The sequence below is a fragment of the Etheostoma cragini genome, chromosome 5 (genome assembly GCF_013103735.1).
Source record: "Etheostoma cragini isolate CJK2018 chromosome 5, CSU_Ecrag_1.0, whole genome shotgun sequence".
In the NCBI taxonomy this organism is placed as follows: Eukaryota; Metazoa; Chordata; class Actinopteri; order Perciformes; family Percidae; genus Etheostoma; species Etheostoma cragini.
In genome coordinates, this window is record NC_048411.1 from 25,343,514 (window position 1) to 25,353,004 (window position 9,491).

Consider the following 9,491-nt stretch of genomic DNA (forward strand, 5'->3'; position numbering starts at 1 on the left):
GTGTGTGTGTGTGTGTGTGTTTGATAAGAACAAAGCTGCTGGACCCGATTACATAACAGCTTGCTGATACTGTGGCACCAGAGAGTTGACCATTGATATTGAATATATTAAAACTTGACAATTTTTAATACACTGACTATTGCCATAGAAACACGGAGAAAAAAAATGTTTCGCATGCTCTGGCAGAGTAACCACCCATGTGGTGAAATGGGAAACTATCTTGTGCTGCTGTCCTGCTCTTAAATGAAGAATTTATTAAGATATCTTTATCACAGAAGAGGATAATAATCCAGTGTTAAGTCTTTAACTGGACTTTTCTTTGCAAATGAAATTTGGGCATTCACACACACACACACACACACACACACACACACACACACACACACACACACACACACACACACACACACACACACACACACACAGTCAGCAGTAAGTGATCAAACTGAAAATGAGGTGAAGGCCTGTAGTTTCCCCCTATTGTGTTTTCTGCAGCACAATAACAACAGAATGTACGAGCCAGACAAGCAGCTGTAAGATTACTAGGTGGGGGATAAACTGTCTGCTGGCACACACGCACAGACACAGACACAGACACACACACAGAAACACACACACACACAGACACACACACACACACACAGGCTGCAACTAGCTTAAGTCGCAGCCTGTTTAATAACACCTTGTGTGGAATAATTTACATGTGCGTTTCACACATTTAGCTGACACTCATATCCATGGCAATTTACACTGATTACAGTAAACATTTAAAACAAGTTTAAATACCTATATAGCAAAATTGCATGCAAACAATAGCAATCAGTTCAATGAAAAGGTCAAATCCTCAGGGATGTGGGCTCACATGCTGCTGTATTTCTTAAATGTGCATAGAGTTAAAGAAGTGGTAAACAGATAACAGTAAAACAAAGGAAGTACAAGTGTTGTCTTTATAAAAGAGCAGGATAAAATATTTTACCATAACAATGCAATTGTAGTAAAACAATCCCCACACACTACATTGTTTCTGTCTTCCCTATGAAAACAAGCTAAATACATTCTGCTGAAAGGTACAAAATATCATAGGAGAAATTAATTTTGGCACAAGCTACTGTACCTGACACACAGTGTTTACAGCTGGATATTCTGTACCTTTCTGTGTGCTTAAACTACAGCGTTTATGTTATAATATTACTAATAACGGCTATCACTGATTACAGGTTGAAATTTAGCATTCACAATATTTCATGATAAAGGAATGAGCAGAAACTGAATGAGGGAAGAAAGAAACATGTTTACATGGCAAAACTCCTGTCGTTGGTCAGAAATATGTGTAAAAAGTTAAATTTTAAATGGAATTCTCTGAAGGATCTTCTTATACACAGTGAGCATCTAAAGCTGTCAAGATTTTATCAAAGAGAGATTTTCTAATTCTTCATTAGAGAAACTAATGCTTCCTATAAATGCTGTCCAGCAAAAAACTCTAGCTGGTATAAAGCACAGTGTTGGTGCTGGGAGAAAGTGTGAGGGTGGGTGAGAAGGGTTAGCGGGTGAGGCACAGTGCAGAGTGAAAGCAAAGAGGGGTGAGGGCAAGCACAAAATGAAATCCCATCGTTCAAATGCAATTTCAAAGCTCTGTGTGCTTTAGCCAAGAGCCATGGGCATACAAAGAGGACTTTGTCCTAGAAGCAGAGGCTCATGGGATAGGGGATGGAGAAAGAATGCCCGCTGCCTGGCAGAAAGCTTAGTGTGACTGCCACTAAAGGCCTGGTTAGTCCCACTCTTGACATGCATCCTACACAAATACCTTCCATCCCCTCTGACCTTTTCGGAAAACTCAGTACAGTATAAGGCTACACAGGGTCTAATAGCACGTTCATTGTTTGTGACTGTACATGCAGTGATAATTCAACGTCGCATCGCTCACTCAAAGCAAAGAGGATCACTGAGAATACAGGGAAATGTTTTCCATGCCACAAACTCTGATGTTCAGTATGCAGGGCAGCTAGCATCACAGGCAGCGGACAGGATTTGAATGCAGAGTAACACCCAGAGGGTGATTCATTGAAAAGCACAGTATTTATACTCAGACCTCCTAGTTCTGGTATTTTGTTGTGATAGCTGAAGTGGGCAGGTTCCGATGAGAATGTAACAAACACCAGCTGGAGGACACAACCTAAAACTAAACTCTCTCTTTGCTCTCAGCATGTGTCCTGAATGTATAGTCACATTTTCTCAGTAATTTCACTGCAAACAGCCCAATGCAACTCATCATAGCAGGGTCAAGTTTAAGAGTGATTCCAAGTTTGTTTAAAAGGGCTTAATGTAGTCTGGCTATCACCGGACCAAGCCAAGCTCAGCAGATTAGAGATTTAGTCTGGGAGTCTGCTCTGTATTTTCTTTGCACAAGAGGCGTGACCAACAAGTGTCACTATGACTCTGTCCACAATTGGATAGTCCTTCAATCAATCAGACAATACAGTACAGTGGCTTGCTACTTGCTCAAAATCAGCTGGCAGCGTGAAGTGGCCCCAGCTATCAATCCACACTCCGTACTTTGGTCCGTATGGACACATGAACCAGTGACCCTCCAGTTCCCAACCCAACTCCCTATGGACTGAGCTACTGCCATCCCCTAATTGCAACACAGAATCACTAGAGATATATGGGCTGTGTAAAGCCTAATTAGAGAAAGTGTTTAACAATACAAAATGTTCACTAACTAAAGAGAGTGAGTCTGGTAAATGAAAATGAATCAAAGTTGACTGTCTTACAAGGGGATGATTAGATTCAACAGAAGATGTACTTAAAGACCGATCTGCAACAGTTCAGACATGGTATTCAGACTGTACTTAGGAGTTGAACAGAAGAAAACATCTTTTGGTGTCAACCTTCAGCTAATGGCAACTAACTAACGTCCAATGTCAGACTAATGTTGAAAGTGATTTGGATGAGGCAGGTGGACAGGAACTTTAGGTATAATGAAAAAGTCAAATGTGTGGCTGGATGTCCATCTCCTACAAGCTACTATGTGATCATGCGTGGCCTTAAATCTTAATGCAGTGCCATTTTATCCAAGTCACTGTCTAGGATGGAGAAATAATATTGATTATCTTTTTCCCTTTGCTTCTAAAATGTATTATCTTGGTTGTTTGCAGCAGAATATAAGCAAAAAGATGGACATGTTCACTAGAACAAAGGGATGACACAAGGCTGTGGATATGATGTGTTGGGGGACATTGTTGATCTAAGAGTCAATCAATAAGGATTAACTTATCATAACAATAACTCATGCCCAGAAAGACGTGGAGTTAAACAAATTGATGGCCTTTCAAAGGTTTAAGTCGTTTATCCAATCAATATCCACAGACCTTTTCTACTGATACAATTATTTTTTCCAATGACACTGACAAATATCTCCAACAGTCTGTTGCTGGGAGAAGGTTTTACACAACCTCCCATCACGTTGTGATTTGTGAAAAAGATGTTAATAATCGTTTTAATTACTTATGTGAACCAGAATCATCAAGGGAAGGCCAATTAACCCTATATATAAAATATATGCTTTATTACTCATTGGAAACAGTTTGGATCCTTCCTTACTTTCAAAGTGATAGCTGTAATTGTTTAAAGTTGTAACACATATTACTGTTGGCATGTGAAAGCTGAGTAGCTCCAGAAGATCCACTTTGTCAAACAGCCAGGTTTCTACGTCAACCTTTGCATTTATCTAATCAATTATTAAAGTATTCATATACATCTCAGGATTTTTCTTTCAATTTTGAGAGAAGCAGACATCCTTCAAGTGAAGCAAAGACATTCAAATGGAGATTCATTCACAAAAAAACTGAATACATCACAGCAGTCTTAGCTTGCTCTGTCTGACTTTGGGAAATTAAACCCATTTGTATAAGTACCACGTTTTTAAGTAATCTTTATAATCCACTTGGAGAGAACATTTAAACCTACTAAAAAGGAGAGGGGGGAAGCTTGTATAAAACATGCTCATCAAAATAAGAAGAGGTCAAATGACCCTGCAGTGGACACACATGCAACCAGGAGGATATACTTTCAGTCCCTGCAGTGTCCATCTGACCAAACAAGAAGAGTTCAGTTCAGACAACAGACAAGGGCCTTCCCCCTGTGGGGACAGCCATGATTCCCAGAGACAGTAACACTTATGAGTGTAGTGAATAACAGTAGGACATTAGGTATACACTGCATGCCTGTCAATTTTTGCATGCCTGACAGATTCCAGTTTTACTTGCACAATTATTTCTGAAAGAAAAATCTGCTGTAGAGTTAAAAATAGCTCAGTACACAAATAAAAAAGTTGTTTGTAGAAAAGTTTTGTCTTTCTGCAAAAAACTGATTTGATTAATTCAATTTTTGTTTTTTAATGACTGTGACATTCACGATGTTGGAAGGTCACAAATAAGCTGTTATTTAGAGACACAATCGATTAGTTTTGGGGAGAACAACTGCATCCATACTAGGTTAGTCTAAATGTCAGTTTGGGACAGGGTTGGACTTTCAAGAGGAAAACAAGGACATAATAGGACATAATAGTCTAAGTAGTATATATAGTATAAAAATCTGTTACAACAAGAAAATACAGACAACCACTCTATTCCTATTGGCTGCATTAAACCATCTTCAGGGCCATTTAGACAGATCAGCCTCTCCAGAACACAAAAATATTCCTAAGAACAAAGAGGTTGTACTGAAAACATGCTTTATCTATCACCTGTGTACTTTAATATCTCGTCTGTTTTGCAGTAGTGTAGTGTTTCTTCAGCGGTTCACAGTCTGGGAGTCGAGGTCTACCAAGGATAAATCAAAGCAGGATAAATCGGAGGGGTTGCGAGACCAATGGAAAATAAGATCAGATGATAAGAAGAATAAAGGAATAATCTCTGCTATACAAGCACAAGTTTCAGCTTTACCTACAGGCCTCTAAAACTATTAAACTGAAACAGTATGAGAAGTTGCATGATAAGAGAAAAATTTGCCCAATAACGTTGTTGAATATCACAATAACAACATTACTTGCGATAAATAAACAGATATTAAAGTGTTCTTAGTGCTGCACTTCTGCTGCTTTCGGTATTTTGCTAAAATACAACAAATGGATTAAAGGAAATAATTTCCAACATTCTTTTATTAAACAAATTGAACATTGAATTGAATATAAAAAAGGCACCACTAAATTAGAATGACGGTTACATTTTAAAGTGCAATTTTGGCTTCCCACTATCAAATTTGCGTGGTCAAGCAATATTTTAGTCATTCAGTTCATAGAAAGCTCAGTTGTATTTTTTGCAAAGCCAATCTACTGCTCCGTAAACAACTGTCTTATCATGTGCCAATCAGCGTTCTCCACCGCGCAGCTTAGAGGAAAATTCAACAGATAGCAGGCGTCATTCGTCGGTGACAAGGTTTCCCAGTAAACACAACATTTTGTTCCGTCTGTGTTGTTTTTCAGACAACAGCAGTGACCAGTGCTAGTCGGTGCTAGTTAGTGTCTGTTAGCTCACAGGGCTCCAGGATGCGTATAACATTTTTCCGAGGTCGCATTTGGTGTCTCTACACAAACAAAGCAATGTTGTTTATATCAATATGGTTTAATGTTGCGTCACGTGACTCATTTCTTTTGTAAAGCCGTGCCTGTGTTTGGATCTCTCCTCTTACTCTCCGCGCAGCCCCGCCCCCATTCAGTCACACAGGGCTCCCCTGTAACATGGAGAGAGACACAGCGCCGGTCTACAGTTTGAATTGTTATTAACACAATTAGCACATTAGCTATTTATTGTTAAGCATGAGAGGCAAGCAAACTGTATTTGTACCAGTGTTTCTGCTCTCTGTTGTAACTCTCTGCTATTGCGGCCACGTCGGCGAAAAACACAGAAGAAGTTATTGAATGCAACTAACTTCGTAGAGTAACAGCGTGTGAGACGGAGCTGCTGGACCTGCAAGAGATGTGACCCATGGCCAGAATATCATAGTTCATGAAAATACAGTGCAGTGATGATACAGACATTTCATACATACAACGTGTGTAACTCCGCTGACCCGCCATTAGACCCATTCATAATAAGTCAGCAGTCAGTCTGTGAGTAGCATACGCTACGATATATATATATATATATATATATATATATATATATATATATATATTTATTTTTTTTTTTTTAAATATCCTAGGCTATTTATTTCAGATAATTTTCATTTAAACATGTATTGCAGCCCTAACATCAAAAATCCCATTTTCAGCCACATTGGAGGCTTACAACAGACCAGTGAGTCCCCAAAGTAGCTAGTCTAGAGACATGGCCAAAGATCTGTAAAACTTGCAATTTTTGCTAAACATGCATCATCACAGTTAGTAGCAGCAACCAGATGGGCTGGCTTTAATCTATTTTCTGATTGGATTTGTGTCTTGAAGAAAACCCCCCACATCAAGTGATGTTAACCTTAACTTGCCGGGCGGGGAAAAAAAGCTGACATCAATAACAGCTTGGCTTAAACTTTAACTCCGTTACCCATTGTAACCGTTCCCTCCGACCTTTCTTTCTTAAGTTTCCTTCAAACTGGCCGTAGCATCCGCTGATCACAGAAGCTGCGCCAGAGGTCATTTCGCACTCTACAGCCTTTAAAATGGACAGAAGAAGCTCTAGTCAACCAAGAACGTAAGCATTAACCTACAGATGCCGACACATCCAAAAGCACACAAAGACAGATTCACTGATGTCTACAACCAAGTACAGAAGCACAGGAAGGCATACTCTTACACACTATACTCAAGAGACTTATATCAACACTAGTACAATTACATCCGAGTAGCCATTACTTTCAATGAAATTTTACTCTACTCTGTCAAAACACACCCAGCAGAACACTTGGCAGAACATACAAGGCAATTTCTTGCCACTAAGTGGATTCAGCAACTTCTTTGGGGTCATGGCTTGTTATAGGTGGGTTTTTTTGGAAAAAAAAGCAGCCTTCAGCAAAGACAGACATGAGCCCTAATCATCCTTGACATATAGTCCATCAGAACTTACTGAGAGGTTTGAGGATGCTGTTGCTGGCCTCATCGTTGTTTTCTGTGTCCGACTTGTCAGAAGCGTTCTCCGTCAACCTCTCCTTTCTGTCCTTGTGGCCGGTTCTCCGACGGTGACGCCTCCGACGCCGATAGCTCTTGGGGACGTGCACGCCAATGTAAACGGTGTGATGACCTGCAAAAAGCAAAGGAGCAGATGAACTCTGACATTAAACAACCTGACAAATTCAGATTGCGGATTGCAGATGCTAATGATGCATGTAAATTTCACCGCTAATTCCCTGAAATGACAAGACACAATTAAAATCCCTATTTGGAAAAATGCAATATTTAGAAATCATGATGTGAACACTAAAAGAAATAACATGACCATAATCCAATCTCGGCCACTTTTCAACACAGTTAAACAGGGAACATTCTCACATTCTCAAGACAGTGTAGCAGAGCAGGGTTATAAAGGTTGCAGTACACTGTCAAAACAAATATTTGGACAGAAAAAGAAGTAGAACATGGCAGTGAAGACGCCATAACTGCTTCATGCATCTTGACAGGATGTGCATTTTTTAAATGTAGTTTGGTGGATTTATGGTCAATAATGACAAGCAAATCCGACTGTTGCTAATGACATGCCATTCCGATGGATGTAGATTTTATGCCAACATGCTCTGCATTTATTTTCAGAAAGGCTGGTCACATGGCTGAGGTAATGTATCTGGTTCGGGGTATTTATTCTTCACTATCTTAATTCTGTACTAGTGTGCACGAGGAATTGCAGATATCATGTTATCCACACATGTCAGAGTGAGGCACAAAGAAAACCTTCTGTTACAACTATATCAAACAATCTGAAGCTTCAATGGAGCTGGAGGATTACAATTTGGAACACACTGCATATCATGATGGACAGAGAAGATGTAGGTTATGCAGCTAGGGTGGACAAATAAACTGGTGACAAATGCAATCCATCATTACTTACTGATGTCAAGTTAACCCAAACTGCGGCTTTCTGCCTAGGAAGACTATAAAAACTCACATCCACTCAGTTGCAAGTCTATTAATACACATAGCCAAAACTAATGCAGTCTAATGCAGTTCTTCAATAAATCCTCCCTTCACAAACCTTATGATGTTCAGTTTAAAGTGTATAGCCTATAAATTAGTTTTTAATATTTAGAAGAATGATTTTGGGTAGAGTATTTCTTTAATGCTTGTTTTCTATACATACAGTAATGTATATGTCAATGTTCAAAATGGCCACTGTTGTCAGCACTTTGTAAGCTGACAATTTTTTCTTCAGTTTCAGGGTTTAGGCTCAGTAGAGTTATGTTGTATTTAAGTAAATAACAACAATAATCAATAATTTGTCTCCTGCTCTGTAGGATCTGAATACTTTTGTTTTAATTGTCCGGTTCCCCATAAGTTGCTCCTTCCTAAGCAGAGGAAGGCTGTAAAAAAAAAAGAAAGCAACCTTTCAGGATAAACATCAAAAGTCCTCCTGAAACAAAAGGCTCTATGCGATCAGTGTTTAAACGTCGGGTAACAGTGAGCCAAGCACTGCACATGACCTAACCAGGAAGTGGCGGAACCCCTCAACACAACAATCAATGATCTCTCTTAAGGCACAACAGCGTTCATTATTCACTCATACCACAATGCCTTGTTTTATTAGGGGTGACCATCTAAATTCACTGACACCAACGGTTCAGTATACCAAGCTATAGCTGAGCATCAGAAACAAGGGATATCTAAAAAGGTTTGAACAGGCTCACCTAAAACATGAAGGGATACAGTAAAGCAGAGGCTTTCTGCTCCTCATTCTATTGTTACAATGTGGTTTTCAGGTTTTTTACCTGAGTGAGTACGTGAGCAGATATCAGCTTTTTGATAAATACTGGATATCAGACATCCGCTTGTAGTTTGCTTGCGTTTATGTGACTAAACTTTTTGCAACAGATTAAAAACATTCATTTTCTTAAAATTTGTTAAAACCTATTTGCAATGTTTAAAATCAGGTAAAGATATAGCATGCATTTACAACAATAGATGAATATGAACAAATATTTGGTCAGTTTTTATAGTCCATCGGTTTTCTTTGGTAACTTTCCACGTCACATGACACCAAATGAATAAAAGTCAAAAAGAATCAAAAGAACTTTCCAGAAGAAAAAACAGACAAAAAGAAGATTAAGAAAAAAGACAGAACCACATCAGCCACGTCACATCTGCTGCCCACTGGATTTTTGGTTCAACAAAGATGACACCGGCCCCATATGTGCCATGTCTATGGGATAACATAAAACACAAAATGAATCGTGCACGCAGAGATGGACAATATGGAGAAAATCAAATACAGACATGCTCAAATTTGTTGGTACCCCTCCACAAAAAACGAAGAATGCACAATTTTCTCTGAAATAACTTGAAACGGACAAAA

At 39.1% G+C, this 9,491-nt stretch overlaps 1 protein-coding gene across 11 annotated transcripts in view; it reads right to left on the bottom strand.

Moving 5' to 3' along the window:
• The window catches only part of slc4a4a (solute carrier family 4 member 4a), a 56,425-nt gene that overhangs the window by 38,098 nt on the left and 8,836 nt on the right, over positions 1 to 9,491 (bottom strand). For all 11 annotated transcript variants that reach the window (XM_034871447.1, XM_034871449.1, XM_034871446.1 and 8 more), the window contains one exon: positions 7,059 to 7,232. In XM_034871447.1, the coding sequence (XP_034727338.1) occupies positions 7,059 to 7,232 (174 nt within the window). The remainder of the gene's footprint in view (positions 1 to 7,058; positions 7,233 to 9,491) is intronic.